This window comes from Aplidium turbinatum, chromosome 11 (assembly GCF_918807975.1).
Source record: "Aplidium turbinatum chromosome 11, kaAplTurb1.1, whole genome shotgun sequence".
Classification (NCBI taxonomy): domain Eukaryota; kingdom Metazoa; phylum Chordata; class Ascidiacea; order Aplousobranchia; family Polyclinidae; genus Aplidium; species Aplidium turbinatum.
In genome coordinates, this window is record NC_137482.1 from 21,222,107 (window position 1) to 21,249,215 (window position 27,109).

A 27,109-nucleotide genomic window follows, 5' to 3' on the forward strand; every position below is an offset into this window, starting at 1 on the left:
CTATCTGTGTAAACAAAATGCTTGATTAAAACTATGATTGCAGAGACGGGATAAAAATGTTAGATTTTGCAGTCATCATGTTTTGGTGGAAACTTTGTAGGCTACTTAACGTTACTCTGTTAGCCACAATAAAATGAGAATATTAACACATAGGCGTGGTAAAACTGTTCTATTCTTTAATATTATTTGCGTTTCGAAGGTGCTACTTGATCTATATTTCTCTTCATGATTTTTGTTTCTTTTTTGTATTCTGTATAAACATATTACTGAATTTTGTGGCTGACACATGATTCCTAAGCATTTGAACTTGAAGTTCTTATGGAATCAAAAGTCACGTGATTTACTCACAAACGAAGGCAGAGCAACTAACACAAACGGACATCTCTAAGCATTAAAAAAGGTAAAGCAGCCTATTCTTTATTTAACATCTGATTAGACTGCCACAAAAGGTCAGGCAAGCAAAAATATTCAAACTGTAAACAGTGATATTGTGTTAGTGCAGAGCTGTTGTCACACTATTCTTACTACACAATGAGAGACTTAGCCAGTCAGCAAAATAGTTCAACGTCTGCAGACGATGAATCAATGCAAAAATACCGGCTTGCTGGGGTAGTATTATTCTTGAGTCCCCAATCGTTATTATCGATCGCCCCATCTGTTTCTTCGCGTTTGCTGTGCTGTTACAGCTCCCGCTAGCAGATTCTAATCAATTTTGGCGAACCTAGTCTGTAGGGACGAAGCTTACTACAGTCTTTCAAAGATAGTAATGAATCCAAGTTGATCAAATATTAAATGTAAAGTGCATTTATGTGGTGGCATCTGCTAGTTTGATTTCCAGGTTTTATTCATTCATCACAATGGAATGAAAAGGCTTTGAGCACTGCTTATACTGCTGGGATACGGTATTAACATTATCAGTAACAAAGGGGAAAACTACTTTAACATTTTCGTATTTATTTCAAGGATAGTTTATAACTTATTTTGCCTTTTAAAAATTATTTTTATTGCAATAATAGTTTTTATAAAAAGATTTTAAAAAAATGTACAGTATATAACAAAAATAAAACATAAAAAGAAAAAAATGGCATGTAAAAACGACTTCACTGTAAATTGATGTTAATTATCCTCATTCATAAACTGCTCAGCAAAAATACTACATCCACTGCTTTCTATGAACTCACGTCAATAGCATGATTATAAACTTAAAATTTGATAAACTTTCCTAATTTTTAATATTTTTTCCTGAAGATAGTTATACAAATCTTGTTCTGTTTCGATAACACAATCTGGTTCTCTAAAAAGTAACTGAACTTGGCAACACAGACGCACAAATTACACAAAACGATTAGAAAGTACAAAATTTTACAACTAGTTTCGATGAACAGTTCATTCCTTATATTGTAGGCCGTCTATTAACTATAGGTTGCTTATTGTTGATGTGACTATGCTTTTATGGTTCGTTACTATAGTGATCTACAATCATTCGCTAACGGGCAACTGGCCAACATCTGCTTCGTTTCATTCATTCATACCCAGTCTCAACTCGTTACTACAAAATTCGCCTTTTTTCGATTTTCTCTTTTCGAAGGCGTAATTTACTAGCAAGATGAAACAGAGAAAATAAAAAAGTCCCTTGAAAACAATGTTGTGTTGCGTGGCATCTCAGGGACTGAGCAAAACGAGTCCATTGGTCCATCTCAATGGCGTAGTGTGACCATTGTTTTGCTGTTCAGTTTTTCATTACACTTTATCCATATAACCTATTTGTGTTTAAAAACAGTGGAGCTGCCTCAGTTGAATCGCATCCAGGCCTTTTTTAACACAAGTAGTCTAATGGTTGTTAAAAAAAAGTGAACAAAATGAGTTTCTGCTTGACTGATAGACTGCTTTATCTTAGGAAGTCCCCTTTGAAGGTTAAGCCTGATAGTTTCTCATACTTATTGGCTAGTAAAAACTTTGAACTACCGACAGGGGCCCGGTCATCGACAGATGATTTACATTTCTTTTAGGTTAGGAGATGATGTTAATACATTTTTTATACAATTACTACAAAATGCTATTAACATTTTATTGAAACTATAAAATATCCAAACTTTGAAATGACCAAAACAACGCTTTTCAAGCATTCTGTAGAAACATTTTCATTTGTTGACTAAAATCACACAAACAGGTTAGGAAAATTTTTGATATTACGCTATCCAAAGTCGACAAAACATGAGTTTCACAAGTTACAACGCTTTGCTGAAACGTTCTTTAGTTCAGATAAAATCAAAAAAGAGTTCAAAAACATTTTTTTGTTTGCTGGGTGCAGTAGCAAATCTAGAAAAAAATTGGGGGGGCAACCAAAGAATAAAAAGTTTGATTTGAGGGTGTGAGGGTTTGCTTGCAGAATGACTTGACAATTTTTATCTTGTTTTTGTTGATTTTTGCGTATTTACTCTTCCATAATTATGTTATTTTTCTTAAGACTCACGCTTTGTGTTTAACTAAATTCATTTTATTAAAAAACTAGATTTCTGCCATAAGATTTGATTTAAAATTGAAGGTTAGTTTCAAAAATTTTTTATAGCCAAAAAAGGATTTTAAATTTTTGATGACTTTTTTTTTGACGATATCCGTCCAGCTCAGATCACCACTTTATCAGGTAGCCTATATATTTTACCAGATCTGGTCGGATCCATTTCCGATCTGTGGATATGTAGGCTACCAGATGAAGTGGTTATCTAAGAGTCTTATAATACTGCACTGTAGATACAGAAGGCACATTTCACCTCATAATTTTAATAACACTGGAATAGGTTAATTTAATTGTTGGGTGAGCAGTGAGTTTTATTTAAAAATATTGCATCATTTTTTCAGTTTTTAATAGGCACAAAATTCACAAATTCTCCTTCTACACAAAAATAGAATATTTGCTAAAAGATGTTGTAATCGTAACGAGCTAAGCTATTGAGGCTATACGCTCTTGGACTTGCAAATGCGGAGCAGAGAAACAAACTGCTGATCATCTCATTCTTAAATACCCTTTCTAGTTTCTACCATGGCCACCTGGAAATGCGGCCTGATTTGTCACATTTTGCAGATTTTGATTACAGCTACTGCTAGCGCTTGACTGACATTTTTTGAGATGTTTTTACTTTTTGTGGTTTCCTAATGACATAAAACTTTTTTGTTGCCTTGGGGAAGCAGTAGCAAATGAGAAAAAGTAAGTTGAAAAACGCAAAATCAGACTGTTAATGAAAATTAACAGTCTGACTAAAATCTTCGAAATCAAATTTTCTTTGTTTTTCAACATGTGAGAATGTTAAAACCTATTGTGTCATCTGGGGAAAAAAATAAAGATAGCGTAAAAATCTAATTTTTAGAAAAATTTATTTAAACGTTTGCCCAAAGTTAGAAAAACCTGGAAATTTCTGCAAAAATGTGACAAATCAGGCCGTATCTTTAGGTGGCCATGTTTCTACAATGCATCAAGTGGAATACATGGATGAACCTGACCTGGCCTTCAACTACCTGCCCGAAAACGTAATCTATCTGTCTCCTAGGCTTACGAAAGAAGAAGGCAGGCTGATATAAGGTTTTTACCAACATAAAGTTTCACCCACTCGTTCTGCTTTGTGATATTGTATGATTACTGATGGAGGATGACAACTCAAACCAACTGCCCAAAATACAACGCCCCAAATCAGTCCACAGACCATCTCAAATTGTAATGTCTAGTAACCAAGCTTCAAGGAGGATACCTCACGGCCCACCAATGCAACACCGTCCTCATAGATTGGCTATAAATCAAAGCTGCTTGGACTTATACCGTCACACAAAACAAAAACAACAAACTGTACAATTAATTCTCAGTTCTTGCTTTTATAAACCCGTGATTTTTCGCTCATGACAGAACTGATGCAGAGTAAAGTTAATACGAAAAAAAAACACACAGGCATATAGTAGACCAGTGGAACATAGCCTCAAAGACTATCGATTTTGTCGGCTTCAACATATGGCTTGTCAAAGAAACGTAAGCTGTGCGTCGTTGGAAATTGAAAAACTAAATAACTCTGCAGGCTTTTCAGGCCATGGCTTAGTTATTTCAGCATTTACACATTTACAGTAAAACTAACCAAGCTACTGACGGATGATTGTTAAAATATCACAAAATTGTAGATTTGTTCAGTTAGGTTTCTCAAAATCAAAACGAAAACAATATTTTGCATCACACAGCAATTAAAGGGTTTAACTCTAGAAAAAAGAAGAAGCGACAAAACACGAACTTTAAAATGTGTTCGAAATTGAAATGGTATATTAAGTGAAAACGATTTAGCACGGTCACAAAGTCTCTTCAAAATAAATTTCAAGAAAGTGAAAAATATCATTAAACAAAGAAAAATTAACTTCTTGTAATGTTGCTGTGTAATTACTGTGGCTTACGTTTCAGCTTTGGCAAAGCAACATGACAATTGACAAAATACACAATGTCAGAAAAATCTTATAGCCTACAGTAGATTATGACACAAAATGCACGAACAGACTTTATTCGCCGCATCGCTCAGTATCAAATAGTAGGCTGCCTTAACTCGATGACACGTTCTGGTTGCAACTGAATAGACATTTCGCGGTATTTTCGCAGCACATCCGCTCATTATTTTTCTCCTATCTGTGTCGCGTATTTTTGTATTCAATTTCAGTGGATTGAGGTTTCATTGAGAAATAAGCCATAGCAGCCTATTCAAACAAGAAAAACACCACATGTTATAAGAGCTAAAAGTTTAACCGTTCCTATTTTATAGTAAACAAACTTTGAGAGGGTAACTTCCATTTTGAAACGGAAATCCCCATACTACGTGCCTTCCTCTTCTGTCAACAAACTTAGTGTTGCTATCACGTATGTATTGCTTTTTTCAAGAAATTATAATTAACATCCGAAACAGCCACTTTATCTGGTCCAGATCTGGTGAGAATTTGGTGAGATCTGTACCCGGTCTGGCAAAGACCTGGACCAGATAAAGTGGCTGTCTGGGATATTCTCTTCTTTAGGGAAAAATGCGTCATTCAACAACTCTATTGATCTAAAGTCTGGCCAAATACAACTTAATTCTCAGGCTAACAAAGTTTAGCAATTAGCATTCGTTTCGATACTAAAACGTTTAGTTTTAATTTCACAATCTGTTCGCCTACACATCAAACGAATAAACGATGTAAAACTGCAACTTTTTAACTGCGTTATACAAATTACGCATGTGTGCGTACTGTAAAGTTGAATCTCCTTTACCATGTCAGTTCATTTTTTTGCATCTCGTATTTCATTTCCTTCATATGTATTAATTAGTTATTCAGCTGCTTGAACAGACCTGACATGCTGTGTAGTCGAAAACGTTTTTAACTTTTAGTTTATTTTTTATGTTATTATGCTAAATGCCGTGTCGTTGCTTGGTTTTACCTGCTTAAATTAAATTGTATACTATAGATTGTCAAATTGCAGAGTCAAAAATAATAGCGTAAGGAAGTGGTCAAGGGGTACCTTTGTACAAGGCATCGGGGTGTTTCTAGAGGCCCAGAACCTTGCCAAGGTTCCAGGGACTTGAAAAAACGTTAAATCGTTCAGTATAGTATAGTGCGTTTGCCTCCAATTGATCTAATCCCTGTGATTATTTAAAAACAACTCTCTCTTTTTTATGAAAAATAAGCACTTAAACTATCTCTTTTCTCAATCTCACTAGTCTACTAGCCTATTTTCCTTTCCGTGTTTTTGATTTGGTTTGGTTTTGAATCTTCATCCTCGGATTGACAAAGCGTTTGGAAGGTTATTCCAGGCAGTTTACGTATAGTTGTAGACTGTAGAGGCTTTGAAACACTGACGCAGGGCCGGTTACCGAAATTGGCTGAGTGAAGGTCTTTTTGGAAAACACGTCTTGTTATTTTAGAGGTGTCCTAATTTGGGCCATAATTTGTATAACCACAACCATAGGATGAAACTACCTTTTGTACACATTATGTTTTGTATTGTTTTTGAGTAATTGGCGAATGTCCCCATTACTGAGAGCCTGAGGGGTAGACATGAATTCCATACGTATACAGTAGATAAAACTACACTGTTAGATGTCACAGACAGTTCCTTCTACAAACGTGGGTAAACGTTGCAATAGAACATAGCCTAAGCTTTTTTTATGCAAAGATTAAAGGTAAGCCTCCCATATAACTTCCTCCTCGTTCTTAAGATAGTTTACCGGGGAATTTTGTGCTGAACAGCAAAGTGTAGGAGCCGTGACTAAACAATCAAAAAAGCAAGAAAAAAAAATTGATCAGAATGCTTGTTAATAGTAGGCCAATAGCATAATGCTTAAAAACTGGAACAATAAAAAAAATAAGAAAACCTTCAAACAATTAGAGGCAAGTCAATCAACACCATTGATCCAAAGCTGACAGTAGTAAAAAATACTATAGAGCCTAATATAAATATTTACACAATTAGTTTGCCTGCGTGTGAGCAGCGTCAGCATAAACGGAAGGAAGGAATAATTTTATCGATTCAAAGAGGCTCATAGTAGTTTGTGTTTAGTGTGCATAGTAAAGTTGTTTCACAATAACAAAAACACTGCAACAGCCCATGGGTTACTATTATAATTTTGCTGCAAGCTTTGCTCAAGACTAGGCATTCTTCAACCACGATATCAAAATTTAGGGAACAATTAACTTCCAACAATAATCATGCATGTCTTCGATATGATGAAACATCAAATTTACATTGTCATTGAAGACATTTGGCCATTAGGAAGACTTGTTGGAAGACTGTGTATTCAACCCTCAATACGAAGAAGGAACATAATGATGATGATGAAAACATTTCACGACATGATAGTTGCGCTATCTGTCTGAATGAATAACAAAATTTATTGATTGCAGCAAATTCAGTGCTCCCATTTCTACAGCGTTATAAGATTTGTTTTTTCTTCTATTATGAAGTTTTTCTTTTGGGCTGTTCGACTATTTTATGACTCCCTTTTCTTGCTTTTACCATCCATCTCATCTTGGGCGGGGCAATTGTTGTCGACCTAACTGTAGGCTATATAACTCAAAATCAAGGTTCCCAAGCCTATACCTTCCAAAACATCGTGCTCGTGTGATCTTTGCTATGATCTTTTTAAGTTGGGCTATTTTATCTACAGATTTGCATTATTTTGCTAGATCATCATGCAAAGTATTCATGGGTAAGAAAACAATAAAAATAAACGTAAAGTCTTAGGAATTGATTGTATTGCATTATTGAGGACTGCAAATCATTGGAAAGTTGGAAGATTTTTCTCATGCAAAACTATTTTGAAAAGTTTAAGTATAGTCTATTGTTCTAGTTAATTCGGTTAACCTTAAATAAATGCTTCCATTGTAATATGAGCCCATCATGAAACCTGTTTGAACTACATTATGCTAAACAGTCTTAACAGGGTATTTTCAATTGAACAATGGAATGGAAAACGAGATAAGTGGAATTTTTTTTAATTTTTTGTTGTCAGAAAATTTCCAGACTGTTTTTGATTGTTGCAGTTTAACGGGCCTTCAGGAATGAATAGCATACGAGCTTAAATCGGCTGAAAGGTTTTTATTGACAAGTTGGTTAAAATTTTGCTTAACTTAAATTTATAGCTAAAAAATCAGACCAAATTTTTGTCTTTCGTAAAGTCTATTAAACTATTTTTTCATGGGCTTTGGCACAAAAAGGTAACTGAGATCAACTGGCACCTTCTGAAAAAAAACAAAAAAACTTTGCAATAATGTTTTTTACGTGGTTATGAAAAGTAAATGAAATGAGGCGGTGCGGTTGAGCGAATTTTTCGGTTGTGATCCACAATCTTTTATGCCAGTAAGGTAAAGGTTCAATACTCAATTACTTAGGCTCGGGAAGTGAGTATAGCCTGCATGGCTCTATTTTTACGAGGCCATTGGCACTAAGCAGTGTAGGGTGGCCAATTCCTTTTTATTGGCCGTCTTCCTTCAGCAACTACGCTCACCCAATGTATTGCACTCTGAGTAGAGATGAGCATTGCTTTTAACAATTAACTTAAACTAGTTGTTGAATCAGGTTCGTATTTACAATATTGGAACGTGAGTGCATTAGGCCTACCTGCTGCGCCATGCCAACCTCCTTTTTGGGAGTATGATCCTATCTTTTACTAAAGTCCGTAAATACAATTAGTCAATGACCGCAATTCATAATTTTCTGCTAAATTGGACAGATTTACTTTCTCTTTGCGCAGAGCCGCATTGCTGGTGTGGCACTAATGGTTTCTTTGGTTCACCGTTCCTCCAACTAACTTTTAGATACCGGTAGAGTATTGAAGCATCTATGTCTTCAGCAAAAATGGATGTCTTGTCAACACCGTCTTACCACCAGACTCCATTCGTTCATCATCGACGCCAACACACGCCTCATCGCCTAACACTGCAAAGACAAGCGTGGGTGCGCCTCAACCATCTTCTCTCGGGTGTCGCACTTTCCACTCAGCCATGCACCAATGGAGAATGGATTATTCCTCCTCCTGTGAATGTGGTGCCGAGGAACAGACCACATCATCAATGACTGTTCCATCTTCAAGCCACTTAACGGAATGGAAGGTCTCCGCATCCTGGATGACAAAACCAAAGACTGGTTGCTCTCTAATAGCTTTTTAGTGTAGTCTGGGAACATCATGAATCTGGAATGGTAAAAGAATAGATAGACTGTCGGCCCCAGAGGCTCACACGACGAAGAAGACCGTCCTAAAAAAAGATTTAAGCCTAAAATACACAGAATACGACCGAAACGAGGTAAATTTATCTTCTTTTTTTTGACTGGGGCAAGTCTTTCAACGTTACCGTATTTGCTTTTTTACAAATTTCAACTTCCATCGTCCATTTCCTCTTATCATTTTTACTTTGATAAAACTTTGTGCCACTCCACAATTTTTTAGATCCACTATCAGCCAAACTCCGATGTATTTCACCAGTTGCCTTTAAAACTTTGCCAGTTGTCAAATTAAATACATCAGCTACATCCCTTTGTACACGCAGTAGGTTCCCAAACTTTTCCAAGGCATATTTCCTCAGCAATTTCCGTTACCTAAGTTTGGTATAGATACTTTGTAAGTTCACGCTTTCAAAATAGTGTCAATCAAGCGTTCAAGCATACACAAAACTATTCTTTTGCATATTCATCAACGCCTACAAATGCTGAACAACGTTGGTTGGCGTTCATGTTCATACACCATGAACAATCGATCGGGATTTTTTTGTATTTAGTTTTTGATACGATTGTAAATCCCAGACAACAAAGCAATCGTTTTTTACTTTGAATCAATGTCTGCGTTTTGAATTAATGTTAATGTAATATTCGGTTACTTTGCTGTCTGGAAAGCACAACAAAACAGTAATCGACTACATTTGGCCGTAGTGAATACTGAAATATCACATGACAGCATTGACGACAACCGGATTATTCTGGTATTTGCGCAGGTTCTATTTTTAAACGCTCACTACTACACGTTATATGCTGTTTTGTTTTTACGTCACCGCCAAAACTGACAGCTGGAGCAAGGTCTGAGATCGTCCAGAAGCAAATTTCTCTTTAAGCAGTGACTTTCATGACGTCAAGCTATGATCACAGGGTGCTGCGAGGTCAAGTGCGTAACGATTGTTAACGTGGCCTCACATCTTGATGCCTCTTTTTACAGGAATATATAAATAGCGTAACCTACAACCGTTACTTGGTGAGTTTTATGCAAAAGCTGTTTTCTTGTCTGGGCTGCAGATTCGGCCCAAATATACCAGGCTTCGGACTCTATAGCCCTGCATTTTGGCGTGCTTTCAGTTTCAGCAGTCACAAACCGCACCGCAAATGTAGCCAGAAGCGTATTTTAGCTGTGTTTTTCTTCTCTGGGGCTAAAAATGTTTAAATCGAAACTTAAAGTAAACGTAGCCTATTTTTTTTTACAACATAACAATTTAAAATGCGGTTTGAAATGTTGGTAAGCTGTCACAGCATGAACCAACACAAGAAAAACCTTCTTTGAACTTTTTACCGGAGAATCCTTCAGAAATTGCCACAGCCGACGGTTTTTCACGTCGTCAGGGCGGGATATTGGGAATAGTTTTCAACTAGCAATAATCGCGTCTCGGATAAACCTCATTGACTACCAGGGGCGCCGGAAGCGGGGGGGGGGGGGGCAGGGGGGGCGGATGCCCCCCTGCCTTCAATTTTTCTGCAGATGGGGGGGCAGGGGGGGCATGGTGCCCTTTTAAAGTCATGTAAGCTACTGCACATTTTGCAATATAACAATTTCTGCTATTCGCTCTTAGCCTGATCATAATCTTTCATTTTTGCCTCAAAATAATATTTACGGCACAAAATTTTGCAACACAGCAGCCTACAGGCCTTAAAACTCGTTTTTTTTTCAGCAGCCACCGTGGCCTACCGAGAGCTCCTTCTCGGCGGCCAAATTTGCGTGCTTGGAGGCCAAAATACAAAATAAAAATAACGATAGCACAAGTAAATAGAATTAAACTTGCATTCTTGCAACAATGCTAAAATGATCACTTAGCGTTGTTGAAATCTAGGCCTGGGCGACGTCCTACAATAGATTCGTTGCACCACGCAATAACTGCTTTATCGGGATAGTAATCCAGTACTGATGCGGGACCATCTAACTCTAACGACACTCGCACGAGTGTCTCCAATGTGGCTGATTTTAAAGAAATTCGCCACTTCCCTAGATTTCTTTTTAGCAACGAAAAACAACGTTCGACATGTGTTGACGATGACGGCAAGGTAATAAAATAAGTATTTCAATGATGTGAAGAACATTACTAAAAGAAGTATAATTTTTGCAAAATATGATCAAAAAATGTTTTCCCCTCGGACGTCAACTAACCTATTTCTCCTTTTTAACAACGATTCAATGTCCGACAACATCGAATCGACATAAAAACGACAATATTGCCAGTCGAACTAAATTAGCACTTCGGATTAAGACTTTGTTAAAATAAACGTCAGGAATTACAAACAAGACTTACACCGCTGGTGATCGCAGATGGATATATTCCATCAATAACAAATATTCCCGCACAATGCAACAGTGGCGATTATGACGCGCTGACCTAATTTTGCGTCACTCTTTGATACTACATATTTTCGTCAGTCAATCCACGATCATTCTATTGCGAAATTAAATAATTGGCTAGAAGAGACCGGCGGCCAAACTTTGTCGATTGAGGAGGTAGCACCGGCAGTCATTCAAGCACTACTTAGCGGCCATGGCCGCAGGCTGCTTTAAGGCTTGACAGTAGGTTACATCATTATAATATAGCATGATGCCCTTCTTTGTATACCGGACACTTGTAGGCTATCATTAGCCTACTCAATACATAGTGAGCTGATAGATTAGCATTATCGCTATATCTTATCTTAATACTTGAAAAAAAATTGGCCTTTTAGTAAACAAAAGTGCCCTTTTTTCGTAATCTTGCCCCCCCCACTCAAAAATCGCTCCGGCGCCCCTGTTGACTATCAGGGGTCGGCAACCTTTTGCTAGTCACGGGCCAAATGTCGAGTGTACAACTCTTTGGCGGGCCGGAATTTTCATTAATACTATAATTCACACTCACTTCAGTATATTACGCTACATTGCTGCAATCTCAATCATACCAATCACAAAAGGAGCAAAATATATGTATTCACACTTCAACAACACAGCATTAATGTGCTGCTTGCTTTGTGAAAGTTTTTAAACATCTGGTGACAAGTCAGATGAAGCAAGAAACAGAAAATTTTCTAAATGTACGCGCTACCAAACATCGATGCTATTTCTTTTGTATTGTTGGTCAAGCTGGGATAAAGACCACTTTCAAGACTCTTTGAGGTATTTTTTGTAAAATTCAAGCAGCGATATGCCCTTTGTATGAATTTCGTATTACAGTGACAAATGCAGTGTTGCTACTAGGTTTGCTCTCCTCCAGTATAGGAAAGTGAATATAATTTTCCTTGTCCAGTTGACATTCCCAGAGTCGTAGTTTTGTTTCAAATCCTAGTGTCTCCACATCTCATGTATCAGTTGTTTTTTCCCCTAAAGTTGCAAATTCAATTTGTTCAGATGTGACGTTACATGTAGGCTACTAGGAAAGCAAGATTAGATACCCATACGAAATTCTGTGGCGTTGATGTTTTTATTTTCAAGGAAAGTTGCTATTTCATTTCTCAGCTCATACACTCGTGCAAGCATAGCTCCTCGACTTAGCCAGTGAACAAAGCAGAAATACAGGACATCACCATATTGATTCTTTGTTTTATGGCGTAACAATACCACAATTTTTTCAAACAGTGCTAACACTGCAGTTTGAAACTCAATAAGAAACGGCGGGCCGTATTCTTGTGATAACTAATTAGTATGTCTCGGGCCGGACGATTTCGCATGGCGGGCCGGATCCGGCCCGCAGGCCGTAGGTTGCCGACCCTTGGACTACGATATCGCCTCTGCCCAAAGCTGTCATTGAACCTTTTTTTTTAACCACAATCCGCAATATTGTTAATAACTTACGCCACCCAACGGTTACAAAGTTGTGCAATAACATTCGCTAACACATGTTTCTCGGCAGTCGAGTGTAGTGTTTCGCCCAAGAGACAGGGCTCATCAGTATCGCACCACTAATTCATGCCACATAGTTATCAATCGCTGCTTTTGTCAGTTAATTGAATCCTTACCTTTGTCGAAGGAAAACAACTAAACTAACAGTCGCCTAAGTAAAAGCCTTGATGGCTAGTGTGGAGGCTACACCGGTATGGTTAGCGAAACACAATGCTCGGTGTTCTATGGTGAGTAGTCACTAGTCAGGTAGTGCTGACGCCAGGAAGATCGTTCCTTCTCAACTTTCGCTAAGGTGCGCTCATCCTGCAACTTCTGCTGTTCCAACACAACCTGTTCCTTTGAAAAACTGAACAGATGAAAGAGAAACTATAGAATAGCGCATCTCAAATGGGTGACGATGGACAAGGATGTAGAAACAGAAACTTGTATTTGGATAAATGCATTCCAGCAGGTGCAGCAGCTATGTGATAGACAAAACAAAAGTGCTCTTTGAAATACATCATCAGTATATCTTCGACGATAAAATTATCTAAAAAAGACAGCTTTTTGCAAGTTTGGTACACAGCAAGCAAATCAGCCCCTTTTACATTGATTTAACATCTGCAGACGTTGAATCGATGTAAATATGACGGATTTTGCTGTGTTGAATGGCACAACCACTTCATGGTTTAAAAAAAAAACAATCAAACAACAGTTTAGGTTTCAAAGGCATGGACAGGAAAACCACATTCTTTCATTTACAGTAATTGTATATAAAAAGGTAGAGAAAGATATACGATAGATTTAAAAAAAATCTACGACACCACTATGTGAATGCAGCTTGCAAAAATCCTACTTATTTACATTGATTCAACGTCTTTAGACAGGTTTTGCTAGCTGCATAGTATATTATGTGCAACTCGTGAAGAGAGTAACCTAACCCTAACCCTGGCTCCCATAAAATTATTATATAATAGTTGCAACGGTTTAAGGGGTGGACTCTTTGTCGTATTCAGGGTTACGCTTGATGGTTGAAAACATGGAATATGCGGACGGGAGGGTAAAGAAGTTAAATTTTGTGCATGGCACAAAGTGTCTGTCAAAATGGTTATAAATTTATCAAAATGGTTCGTAAAATTAAATTCTTCGTATACATCAATTCTTCGTATAGGTGAATTGTTCGTGAACAATTTTTCGCTTGTCTTGAAATTTCCGATGAAGGTGCATAATGCAAATTTTCCTGAATAATCAAGTTACGACGACATAAAAAAATAAGCACAATGAAAAAAGCGCATTTTTTATTATTTATTCGAATACAACAATTAACTGTGCTTAGCAATTCTTCGCTTACACTACCAATACTACTTAAGTTTAGTATGAAGTATTGTGTGCAATTACACGCAAGTAATCACAAATTTCATCATCTTGAAAGTCTTGACGCCAAGTTTGGACGACTCTAGTTAGTCTTTCTGCACTGTCCTTGTACTTCTTCTTTGGAGGGGGTCCTGCCTGGCCACTGACATACTGTTCAATGCGAACCTCATTTAGGTTTTGCTCTCGCTTGATTGCAGATATGAACTTCCAAATATCTGGATGATTTGCAGATACCTGGAACATGAACCCTCTGTGCCATCCTTCAATGCTATTATTAGTTTTGGAAAGGCCACTGAGGACGCCATCATAGCAGTTCCACATTTAAATTGCAAACATTGGAAGACGACGCCTTTGACAACGATTTGGGCGCCCAACCCAAGTGCTGTCCACCTCTGGATTGTACAATAGCTGCCATAGCAGTTGTTACTCGTGCATGACATTTCTTTCGAAAATGCTCACGTTTCCAATAAGTAGTTTCTTGCCCTTGTGCGTTAAGTGCACTATAATCTTTGTAATAAAGCTGGCCAGTGGCCACCATACAAAAGTTTTGGCTTTCCTTTTTCTGCTCGTCTACACTCTACAGCACGTCTTTAAGCACAATTGTAACTGTTTTAAAAAAAAAAACTGTAGCCTAACTGTTTTACGAACAATTAGTATTACGGTCAATTGCATGCACGAAGAAATGCTTTTCGAAGAATTGGTTTTACGAACAATTGTTTTACGAACAACTGTTTACGAAAAAACGTCGGACACCTTTCAAAATACATCAATATTCGGCTACGCAGAGGAGGGAAGGGAAAGGAGGTGATGGGATTGCACATATAGGCTATGCAAAACACAAAGCAGATATTTATTTGGCATTTATATAAACTCCACTTTAAAAGTGAAATGTTAATTTGCAAGCAAGTTCGGTATACGACACATAGCGACATAAGACATATAGCCACGCAAAGACAAATTTGTTTTTTCAATCACAATCTTTAGCGTTACGACATCAAATAACAGTTAGTGCAGTGATGTTAAGCGCAATATAACTTAATAGTAAATCACATAAAGCAACTGTAACCTATAGCTTAGTGGTATCCAATATGAAGTTCATGCATCTCTTGGTCTCAGAAAGTGGAAAGTTTTTAAGGGCACAGTGAACGCACTGATTTAAGGAAAAAGCAGTAAAATTTAATTATTTACGAAGTCTGACTCCGAGTCAACTTTAGATGTCTAGGAAATTAGGGTTACTGTAGTAGGCTTGATAATGCTTGGAAAGAGGTCCGTTACTAAAGACAGGTTGGAGGCCACTTGCGTAGAGTAAGAAGTCAGCAAGCAAAAGTTCGACGTTGAAACGATATAAGCTTGGCAATGTTGTTAGATGGAGCAGCTTTCCCAGACAGAAAATCAATCGTTTTTTACATAAATCAATGAAACAAAAAACGATTGGTTTGCTGTCTGGGTTGGGACGGGAAACACACGTACGTATCACAAAGACACAACATAGTGCAATAATCATTTATATGTTGTAAATATAATTATTTGGCGACGTAAAACAACACGCCGGTTGCTTCGCTCTGAAATAATGCTTTAGCAGCATAGTTAACCGCATAAAACAACGACACACTGACTCCAACACCATTCGTCACAGAACATGACTAGGGAACTGTGTTCAGACAGCTAGTACAAACCGCTTCTACAACAGCGAACTCGCAGCATCAGGCTAAAACAGGACGTTAGTACCTACATTGTGAAGTTATAAAATTACGTTCATTCTCGCCGCTGAGAAAAAGCAGAAAACACCGCTGATGGCAGCCGACATAGCCAGTGCTTTGTTTACATTCATTCAACGTCTGCAGACGTTGAATCAATGTAAAAAACGGTTGATTTGCTATCTGGGAAATTGTTGCCAGCTGAGTAAAGTCAAAGAACGAAAAAATTTGCGTTTGTGTAGATTTTAGATGTAAACGTTGAAAAACTATTTTTTACAAGCAAAGAAAACAATCAGAGCACAAGAAATCCGCATCCTCTCAGTTTCATGCGCGTGTCTTTGGCTGTGTGGTGTCATCCCCTTCAAGCGCGTTTGTACTTGGTGAACAGATTATAGAGAACTCGTAATGTTGACTTCAGTTCACAGTTCGCCACATCTACAAAGAAAGAAACATATGGCTCCGATTATTCACTGCTCCATGCCTTGCATGATATGTAAAATACGAGCCAAATGATAGGGTCGTATTTTACATATCATCTTTTTACGACGAATCGTTAAAGCTTTATTATGTGCCACACCTGGTTCATACCAAGATCTTCACGGGCGTTAGCTTCCATTGACTACGGAATTTCATTCGCTTGGTAAGTTATTAAAGGAGCACCAAAAAGTTAAAAAGCATTGGGTAGAAATTAAACCGTTGGACTTATTTGAGAAGGCTGCTTTCAAAGTAAGAAGAGCGCGTCAGGCTCTCACAACAACGCACCATTCTGAACCCATGAATTTCCAACCGGCAAACCGGTCTTATCTTACATTGATTCAAATTCAAACGTCTTCTGATTTGCTTGGCTGGGCTATCTTTTGATACATTTCCAATGACAAAATAAAAACATGATATTTCCACGTCGAATTAAGATGAGCAGATGTCACATTAACCAAAATATTAAACTTAATAAATAACTAAATAATAAACGTCCAGCATATGACAACTGGCAACGCAAAATGGTTGTTGCCCTTACCTTCAGGCCTCGCTTTTGGCTTTGGCAACCCTGCGTCTTGCATAAGCTCGAATGCAAAGTAAATGTTGTGGACTTTGTCCTCAAAAGTTTCGGGGGTCAAACTGAAGCTGTAGAGAGGGACAAAGTAGCCCTCTAATAAACCCATCAGCAAAACCAAGTATACACCATCAGCAAACTGTGAAAGAATATACCACGATGAGCTAAGGTTAGCGAAAGCTTGCATTTTATTGGGAGTATTGCAAAGTGCCTGATATTAATCACGATTTATTTTTAACCTTGTACTGTAGAACGTATCCTATTCAGTAGACACACCAATCAAGATGGGTATAAAGCTGGTAAGCCGAAAAACCTTACGATTGTTGTTCACTTTCTATGACGCTGAATCCGGTCTTATCACAGTGATAATAAAGCGCTCAACGCAAGCGTTTTTTTCAGTTAGATGACGTTTTGTACGTTGGAACAACATTGCTAACAGGCGTGCGTCTGTATGTAGTTAGATATAGAAACAAAAATAAAGACGTTCTACTTAGACATCAAAACCCGTCATTTTTACATTAATTCAACGTCTGCAGCCGTTGAATTAATGTAAAAATGACGGATTTTGCTGTCAGGGCATAGACTTACTTGTGTGTCAAGATCAGTGACAGTAAGGTTGACTTTCTCCAAATGTCGGTTGACGAACTCAATTAACGAGCGTTTCACAATGCTCAGCTTGTCAGGGGCATGGTCGAACAAAGTGTCAAAGGCGTCCCGTTCTGAAATGATGCGCACATATATAATGCAACGAGAAACCATTGAAGTGAATTTATATCAAAGGTGTTTCTACCAGAGAAGTGAAGTTGGACCAAAAACACCCGAGCATGATTCCGTAATATTTTTAGGCCGAATGCGACTCTACAGCAGCGGTGTCAAGCAGGTGGTAGCTTTTAAAGGTGATGTGTATTGTAAAATTAATTCAACGAGTTTCCCCACATACTAAGAAACAAACAAAACTCAGCAACAACACGACAATTAACATGATAAAAATAAAATAGCAAACGTTTTCGGCTATGCATCCAGCCCTTGCCGAGCCATTAAAGGAAACTAATTTAACATTTTCGTATTTAATGTAAAATAAGATTCCTTAAAGCAGTGGTTCTCAACCGGGGTCCGCGGACGCGATTTCAAGGGGTCCGTAAAAGTTTCTGAGATTGCAGCATAATTTACGAAATTTAAAAATTGGTTGTGCTTTATTTATGTATTTTGTGATTCTCAAACTGTACGTCGCAACGCACTGGTGCGTCGTTTGAAATTTCAAAGGACATCGCACTAAGGTTTGGTTTCCTAACTAAAAAAATCATATGAGTTAAATCTTTTAACAAGGCTATGTTGGCTATATGTTCACCTTAATTCTTTTGAGACATCGGATTATTGATCAATGCGTAACTTAGAAATGCAAACGTTATTTAGCAGTCTATCAGCGCTCACAGTTTTGCAATGACTGTGATTATGACGAAAATTCATTATAAATGAAAAAATGGAGAAATTCTTCGTAACGATCGCAAAAATTCTATTGATTTTTGATAAAACTTATAGAAAAGCATTGAATCAGCATATACCGTAGAATACTGATTTTTGATCCTGTGTGCCAACATACAGCTCATAACATAACTTTGTCAACGTCATCAATCGTCATACGTGCGTCGCGAGTTCAACAAATTCTTTTATTGTGTCGCTTTGAAACTTAGGCTATGAAACATTTGATTCCCTTAAGAGACGTGACATACTAAAATTTCAGATACATATTTCTTAGGGGTCCGCGAACGTTTCGAAGGCACCAAAAGGGGTCCGCCAAGACAAAAAGGTTGAGAACTACTGTAAGATCCATGACCGAAAATATCGGCCATTTTGGTTTTGTTCTTATAAGTGCCGTGTAGTTGCTGAGTTTTTCCCGATTCGTTTTGATTCACTTTGTTTAGTGATCTCACGCGTTTGACTTCACGTCCAGCTTTGCTTCATAGTAATTTTAAAGAAACTGACTGCATTGTACGATGTGACCACGTTGGATGCGAGATTCAATAAGAAATGTTATTTGCATATTAAAATTTTGCCAAAGACAAAAGAAGTTTTTAGGTGGTTTTAAACCACGTGACGCACAATAGCGTCATCAAAGGATTTCGTTAGTGGATCGTGGAATTAAAAACCTAACAGCCTAACAACGATTGTTTGAGAACAACTTACCGAATCTTCCAGGAGTCATTTCTCTGAAAAAGAAAATCAGGTTAAGCCAACCTTTTTTTTAAAAACATTTGGCGTTAGTTTGAAAATTATAACAAAAAGGCAACGTGATTCCTGAATAGAGTAAGCATTGTAAAAACTTCATTTTTGCAAAACATTTCTCAAATAGGCACAATGGCACATTGTAACAAAGCACATCATCACAGTTCCATAACAATGAACAAAATATGTTCAAAATGAAAACTCACTCCAGTGTAGATGTAACTTCTTCATTAACAAGCTTGTGATTGAGTTTCCCTTCTCGCTTCGTAACAACGATCACCTGGCAGCAATATTTGTATTTGGTTAACTCATCAAACACATGTTACAATGTTTTGTTTGTTTTATTATCTTTATCCTGCATTGCGGGAAAGCGGACTTGAGCACTATGCATCGGTGTGCGCCTTCCGACGTACACCTGACCCACGCTGCAGCCGACTGCAATGTCTGTTTCCGGTTGTCTACTTTACTTATGACTTAAATTTGGTACTACCCATTACTCGAAATCGATCACTGGGTAGAGGCAATTATCGTAAAGTTTCTTGCCCAGAGAAACAACAGCAAGTGCGGGTGGCTGGAGTCGAACATGCAGACAATGGCACAGTACACTAACCTTTTGATTCAATCTATTAACCTTTCGAAGGTTAACAGTGGAGGTCTTTACTCTCGGATTGAAAAAGCTTCTTTGAGACTTAATCGTGGCAATTTCGCATACTTGTACAATACAGGTTTTGAACCACTGACGTAGGTCCGGTCACCGAGATTGACAGAGTGAAGTTTCCGCTTGTTGTTGTCTGTGAGTTGTTCCATCCATCAGGTGCCACTGAATGGAGAGCATTTCTTGAAGTGAATTTTTCAAGAACACACCCTGACAGTAAAACCATTGCTAGCTGATCTTGCTGTTTTTTCCTTCAAAATCGCATGTGTAAATTTTCACCCAGCATGAAGTTCATGGAAACCACATACCATTAGACAACAGTCTGCCACACAAGGTAACAGGTAATAAACGTAAGAGGCATAGGTAGAATACCGCACCTTTAATGTCACTTTCTCCGGCAGTCTAATCGGAGCCCTGTAGTGGATAGCCAAGGCAACAAGAAGATGAAGTATGGCTATGAGGCTCTTTGAGTGGAGAGCTGAAAACAACACATTCATAGACTACTTCATTTCGTTATCCTGTAGACACAATTCAGCGAGATATATATATATTTCCGGAAACTTGTGATATTATTGTTGCTTCTGGTTGAATGGTTTTATACAATATATATAAACAATGGTCTCATGCATACAAAAGAAGACATAAATTCAAAAGGCGATTCTTGTTAAAATTCTTGCACAACAAAAATAGTAACTACGGTACTATATCAAAAAATTCAAAATAGTTGTAGACTCAGGACATCAAAAATATCTTATACCGTACAAGCAAGGTTTCAACAAAGTTTTGAAAATTTTGCGACCTTGGCAGAAGCTGATATCATCTTTGAAGGCATACAAAAAACAGTTGCTGATACTAAACATTTTCTTGTTTGTTTGCAAAAACCAAGCAACCCAGAAAATTTTTTGCTGGCAACCCATAAGTTGAAAACCACTAGTTTAAAGTACATTCCAAATACGTTTCATACATAAACGCATAAACACAACATAAAAAACTGGCAGTGGCCAACATCCAAAAAATACACAATAAATATGAAAAATATTTCAGCAAAATCTTACTGTCCACACTCCACTTGGTGTCATCCCAGCGCTGAAGCTTGAGCTCTTGACACACCATTGACAAAACAGCTCGAAGTTTGTCCTTCTGCCCTTGTGCAGTTTGGGTCACTTCAGGAACCTATAATTAGGCAACATTGTTTATGTGCAATTGTGCAACACACAGAGTCTTTATAATTCACTTTCAAGAGAAACAAAGTTGAAATAACCATACATATTTTTTAAATTGAGCAAAAAAATGAAGAAAAACGATAAAAGTATATTTTTGTTGCAATTTTTTTAAATAAAGAGTTGAAGTAGTAGTAGAATGGTACGGTGTGCACATTAGGGTGGCTCGTTTTTGAACTTTTTTTTAAAATTCTCTTGGGGTAGTGGGGAAATGGTGCCAATGAGTGAGAAAACGCTCATGACAAAATTTGAGATTTGTAAAAAATTGTCTTCAGCCTCCTCATGGGGCCCAAAAATCGAAAAATGGGGTCAAAAACGCAATTTTTTTCAAAAATATTTTTAGTTTGGGTAGATACAATATTGTTCAGATATATCTAATTAACCTAAGAAAAAAAATTGGCGTCATTTGAACTATTCCTTCAGCTTCCTCACAGCTTCTGAAAATTTCCATTTTGCTGACAATTTCGCATTTTTGTGGGTGGTTACATGATACATAATTGCGTTAGACATTTTGCCAGCTATAAAACGTCATTGTATTTCTCTTTATAGACCTGCCCTGAGCTGTTGCGTCATTTTTTAATGAAATTGGGTTAATTTGGTAGAAAAAAGTGACGTCTTTTATTTGAATTTACGTCACTGACGAAGTTTGTAGTTATGTAACCACAAACAAAAATCCGAAATTTTCAGTAAAATGAAAATTTTCAGAAGCTGTGAGGAAGCTGAAGGAATAGTTCAAACGACGCCAATTTTTTTTCTTAGGTTAATTAGATATGTCTAAACAATATTGTATCTACCCAAACTAAAAATATTTAAAAAAAAATTGCGTTTTTGACCCATTTTTCGATTTTTGGGCCCCATGAGGAGGCTGAAGACAATTTTTTACAAATCTCAAATTTTGTCATGAGCGTTTTCTCACTCATTGGTACCATTTCCCCACTACCCCGAGAGAATTAAAAAAAAAAGTTCAAAAACGAGCCACCCTAGTGCACATCTTGATTGTTTCAAAATGTTGTTACATGAGTATACTGCTCCATATCCGCCAATGATTTTGATGGCCGGGCAATCCTTTACCGAGTGATCTACGTTCTAAATGCTGAATTTGCAATGTGGGCATACAGGGCTGCTGAAAGTGCCCCACCTATGTAGTGTTTGGGCAGTGCGGTGTGTTTACTGATGACTCTGTTACCCATTCTTGCCTGTTTATTATGTGGAATGTTGGAAGAGTGGTGTTTGGTCGGATGAGTAATACAAATATAAACTAACCTCACTACAACCGTGAACAGTCATAAAACGGTAACATTAATTGATAAAATCGTCGAGGTATAATTATCTACTTTTCTGTCATATCTGGTCAATAGTCTGTAGGGCGTAGCCTATAACATTATAAAGTACAGGTTTCACATAAAAACAAATCAGAACTATATGATATATAATCTAAAAAAAACTATTAGACACAAATGTTATACATGTACAGTATACGTATTGTATATTAAAAGTCACAATTAAAAAAGAAAAAATTTAAGAAAAAGCAAATTAATATTACATATATAATTATATATATATTAGTTAAATTGTAATGCACTTACCTGTAATTTAATGCCACCCAATTTTTCCAACAGTTTTTGCAAGACCTGACCATCAAACAAATCCTCTTGTATGTCCTGCACAATGATGCGCTGCTCTACAAGAGTGTTGTTAATCCAGTCCATTAAAACCTGTTGCAATATTAATTTATGTACAAACAAAAGCAGTTCTGTTTCCAAACAATGTCATAACATTATGTGGACATATCATTTACAAAGAATAGGCTATCAGCAAAACATTAAGTACCACAGCCACTGATAAATTAGCACGTTTCAGAAAACAAAAGCTGAAAATTATTTGAAATATTTACAGAAAAACAACTTAATATTTTCCATTGTGATACCAAAACTATAAGTTTTTTGTTAATTGAACAAATGATTAAACTGAAACTTTCTGTTATAATTTTAGGTTTTTCACCCTTTCCAGGCATGAACAATATCATACATCAACCTTTCACTAGCCAGTGGAGGACAATTTGAATGCTTTGCTCATGGAACAATGAACAAGGCAAAGTGAATGACTATTTAAGCCTAGGTAAGAAATATGGGAGCTGGTATACAAGTCCCCCCCCCCCCCCCTGGTAACTCATGACAAAGACAGGACTCAACCAAACATATAGGGTGAAACTCCTTTACCTTTGCTTTACTGTTCACACACTTCAATCCACATGTTTTGGTCAATTACTCTTTGTCATGAGTTGCCAGGGGGGGACTTGTATACCAGCTCCGAAATATGTATACTTGAATTCTTGAAACTAGTTGGCTATTTGAATATGTTTTTAACCTAAGATGACTTTAGCATAAATGTTTTCATGTGTTGTTCTTGTATCTTGTTCTTGGATTTTAGACACATTAAATAATAAGTAGATTAAAATCAAAAGGCAAGTAGAATAGATTTGATGTACAAACCCTAACAACTACCCTAATGTTTTTACTTGATAAATAAACATGTTGTGAAATAACCTTTTTGAGTTCTTTGACTTTGGGATCTTCCAGTGAAACTTTATCAATCATTGTTCGTTCTTCATTTTCCTCCAATTGAAAGTTACTGGGATCATAATCAACTTGATGATGAGGTACACCATCAATTGCATCTCTTCCATCCTGCTCCAATTCACTCACTAAAAAATAAAAATATTACAAATAAAACTACATGATTGTAGTTTCACAAGATAAGATACAAAACTAGATTTCACAAGCACCTTCTTTGGTTTTCTTCTTTCTCCCTAATGTTAAAGAAAAGAAGCCTTCTTTTGCTTCTTTATCTTGGTGCTTTGCCTCAGATTGTTTTGGAGATTTTTGAAAATTTGACATATTGCAATATAGCCTTTCATACGCATATGTTTCCTCTACTCTTTAGCACATATGATGCAATATCATACTAAGCCAGCAGCCTGAGGCGTTGAAACAGCAAAAAGCAATTTTATCATAGCAACGTAAAAAACAGCCAAAGCTATTCTGAGCCAACTAGCAAACCTTCCAAAAAAGGAGACGATACGGTTCAGTGATTTCAGGAGTAAACAAGAAAAGTAAAAAAGCCCGAAAAAATACTTTTTATTATTTATTTGTATTACAAACAATTTTATTATAGTAGCCAACAGTTTGTTTTTATTTTTGACTATTGCAACAAAGAAACAACATCTGCTAAACATAGCAGAGTTTTACAAAAGGACCGAAGCGACTAAAACACGAACGTTTTGACATGTTTGAGATCGAAACAGGATAATCAGTTTCAAATTTGGCAGGGTCGTATTACTCGTATATAGCCTATGTCGCAACCAGGGATATCTAAAGAAGGGGATACGAAGGCTTTTATTACGTCTGACAATAGAAGGGCTAATCTCTGTTTATCGTAAAATGACAGTTGGCACCGATAGTAGTTTAATAAATCTTGTTATGATAATTTGCATTGCGCTATTAGAATCAGGCCTGGATATTCACAGCATGCTCATGGTTGCTTGTTAATTCGACTACCCATATACTTGCTTTACATCTAGCCTACTGCAAAAGCTTTTTAAAAAAAAAAACAGCTTACTGGTAACTTTTTAACTGTCTTTGTAAACAAGTAGCCTATTCTTTAAATATGCTCTACGTAACATTTGCTAACTGTCTTCTGTAGCTCATTGTACCAGTTGCACTACAAACCTTTCTGCAATTCCAAAAAGAACCGCATTTTTAACGTGCTACAAACTACCGCCCTGGTAGTGTCATGAGAATAAGGCAATCGCTGCGAGCCTTCATATCCCCTTCTCTAGATATCCCTGGTCGCAACACCTCAGAAAATTTTAAAAATTTAAAAAACGAAGAGAAAAAAGAGCTAGTGAAAATTTCAAAAATTTACCAGAGTAAAAACAAAAACTAAACATAAACAATTTCCATGTTGGTTCGCACATGAACATAGATTTGGGAAAGAAGAAGAAGTAGCCTACAAACTAAAATAAAAAAAAAAGTGTGGTTTATGAAAACGAGCAAATAAAATAAGAGACTTACATTTTAAGAAGGAAAGATAAAACAGAAAGGAAAAAACACACTATTTTTTTCTTTCAACTGGTAGGCCTACTTCTTTTTCTCTTTTCCAAAATCTATGGTCATGTGCAAACCTCTACAAAGCGGCCTTGGAGCCTTGATGTAGCCTAGGCCTATTATCAAGAGTGCGGTTGGTCGTTAGGGCTTGATCTTTTTTGTTACACAATAGCATGATCTTATCTTTCTTAGAAAACATTCTATGTGTGATCTCCACGACATATGCTTGGTTAGGCTAGGTCTACAATCATATATAAAAATTTACCATGGTTAGTTGATTAGAATGATTCCTCAAAATACCAAATAACAAAATAATTCAAGTCAACCTACTTACACTCAGTATGATGTTTTCCATGCCTTCCCAAAGATTTTGTAAATGCCATCACTACAGACGAGCTTGTTTAAACTTTTACTTACAAACTGTTATCGTACTTCGCTAAATAAAAATTTGAGGAGTCACCTGTTATCGTAGCCTACAGTTGGTTAGCGCGTGCCTTCGTGAACGAAAAAGCTTCAGCACCTAATGGATGGAATAATTCCTTGGCAACAACACTTCAACAATCAAAAAATTTCACTTTGTCAATTTTTGCACCCTCCTAGCGTCAAAAGCCTGTAGCCTACAAATATGCAAAACTACAAGGAGTAGGCCTAACCTATCAAGGCTTCATCAGTCCGAGGATAAAGAATCGAAATCATCCAAACCAAAGTTTAATAACAAACAATTTATCTTGTGTTCATTGTGATATTATTTGGCTACGGTATTAGGCTATGCGCCACAGCAAACTACAATGCAGCCTAATTACGAAAAGTCTACGAATTCAACACAACTAACCGGCTGCTGGAGGCAGCCTACCAAAAGATGTAACCAACATGAATAAGCTATAGGCTATATAGTCCCACAGCCATCGATTCTGATGTTCCAATTCATGGCAAGCCATTATATAGACCTAATTAGTGTCTTGCTAAAATTAACTGTGTGCTATCGAATAGTGTTGAACCGATATCATTTCAAGCATTGTGTAGGCACTGTGATCAATTTTGCTCAGTGCAATTCATTAAGGTCTACCATCCTGTAGGCTACAATTAGATGGAGGAGTAGCCTAGTGATCAAAGACGTATAGGATAGCCTATCCATAGCTGCTCAAATTTGCGGTCCTGCACATGACGTAGTACCGTATACATTTCTGAGTTGTGAGATTATTCCTCTAGGTAGCCTACCTCGAGAGTTCGATAAATCTTTTGCGAAAATATGCCTATTGGTCACTGCCATGATATTTGCTAGCGCGAAATCTACCATCCGTTGTCCTCCTTCATTCCTTGATCCAATAGACCTACCGTAGGCTACTTTTTCGTAACCTTCGTGTTTGGGCTGTTTTCCTCCCGGCGTTAAAATCTCCTCCCACACTCCTTTGTAATCAGGAATTTTCAGCATAGAACCATCAAGGAGCTCTCCGTCTCAAATATCATTTTTGTCCTCTTTTGTAAGTTACATCCCAACTGGTAGAGAGAAATTTTTTACTTCAATTTTCATGTTTATTAGCCTACTCGGTCAGACTCCCTGTTTACTGAAGGTGTTGCGACCGTGCCAAATTTCTTTCAAATCAATAACTTACTTTGGTCTCAAGCACGTTTTAACGTTTGCGTTTTGTCGCTTCTACCCTTTTCTCGACCTTTGCTATGTTGACGTGTATTGTTTTGATATGATGGTCAGAAATAAAAACAACTGAACTGAACTGAACTACTTGCAACATTTTCTCCGGGACGTTAAAATCTCATATTACCCACATTCCTTTGTGATTAGGAATTTTCAACATAGCACCACCAACCCAGGCAGCAAAATCAGTCACTTTTACATTGATTTAACTTCTGCAGACGTTGAACCGTAAAAATAACGGATTTTGCTGTTTGGGAAGGAGCTTTCAAAGATTGTCTTTCTCCTCATTTGAACATCTCTTACTTCAATTTACATTTTTATTACTCGGTCAGACCAGTGGTGGCCTTAAGGTTTTGTGGGCCCTGGGCAAGAAGTAGGCTAATATGAGGGCCCCTACAGCCCGATATCGACAAATTAAAGTACGCAAACTCAAATAACCATAAATAACAATAACACAAAAAAGAATTAACATGATACAACAATAAACAGCGATGGTAAGCGAGAAAGGTATATTTCATGCTGTGACATTTTCACATCACTTTGAT

General features: G+C 37.2%; 1 protein-coding gene and 1 non-coding gene across 3 annotated transcripts; both read right to left on the reverse strand.

The window, feature by feature from the left end:
- Positions 1 to 10,042: 10,042 nt before the first annotated feature.
- LOC145780414 (U4 spliceosomal RNA) lies at positions 10,043 to 10,176 on the reverse strand. Its single transcript, XR_014290644.1, has one exon. It is a non-coding gene; the product is annotated as a U4 spliceosomal RNA (small nuclear RNA).
- A 2,839-nt stretch (positions 10,177 to 13,015) lies between these two features.
- On the reverse strand, positions 13,016 to 25,384 carry LOC145779376 (beta-parvin-like). Of its 2 annotated transcripts, none has more exons than XM_082590953.1 (10): positions 25,245 to 25,384; positions 23,351 to 23,508; positions 22,391 to 22,519; positions 20,640 to 20,757; positions 19,962 to 20,062; positions 19,136 to 19,209; positions 18,891 to 18,913; positions 17,295 to 17,425; positions 16,671 to 16,845; positions 13,016 to 16,090 (listed from the first exon to the last, which is right to left on the reverse strand). In XM_082590953.1, exons 1-10 carry the CDS (start codon positions 25,291 to 25,293, stop codon positions 16,017 to 16,019), a joined length of 1,032 nt encoding a protein of 343 aa, XP_082447079.1. In that variant the 5' UTR covers positions 25,294 to 25,384; the 3' UTR covers positions 13,016 to 16,016. The 2 variants fall into 2 exon arrangements, with proteins under 2 accessions (XP_082447079.1, XP_082447078.1); XM_082590952.1 differs by lacking the exon at positions 25,245 to 25,384 and adding an exon at positions 23,590 to 23,850.
- Positions 25,385 to 27,109: the final 1,725 nt, after the last annotated feature.

Bases quoted from the DNA above. Each gene is read 5' to 3' on its own strand.
- LOC145779376 (XM_082590952.1), bottom strand. From the start codon at position 23,701: ATGTCAAATTTTCAAAAATCTCCAAAACAATCTGAGGCAAAGCACCAA. The intron at 20,758-22,390 runs GTAAGTGCATTA...GCCTAATTATAG, and splicing joins TGGGTGGCATTAAATTACAG to GTTCCTGAAGTGACCCAAAC. The intron at 18,914-19,135 runs GTGAGTTTTCAT...TTTCTTTTTCAG, and splicing joins GAAGTTACATCTACACTGGA to AGAAATGACTCCTGGAAGAT.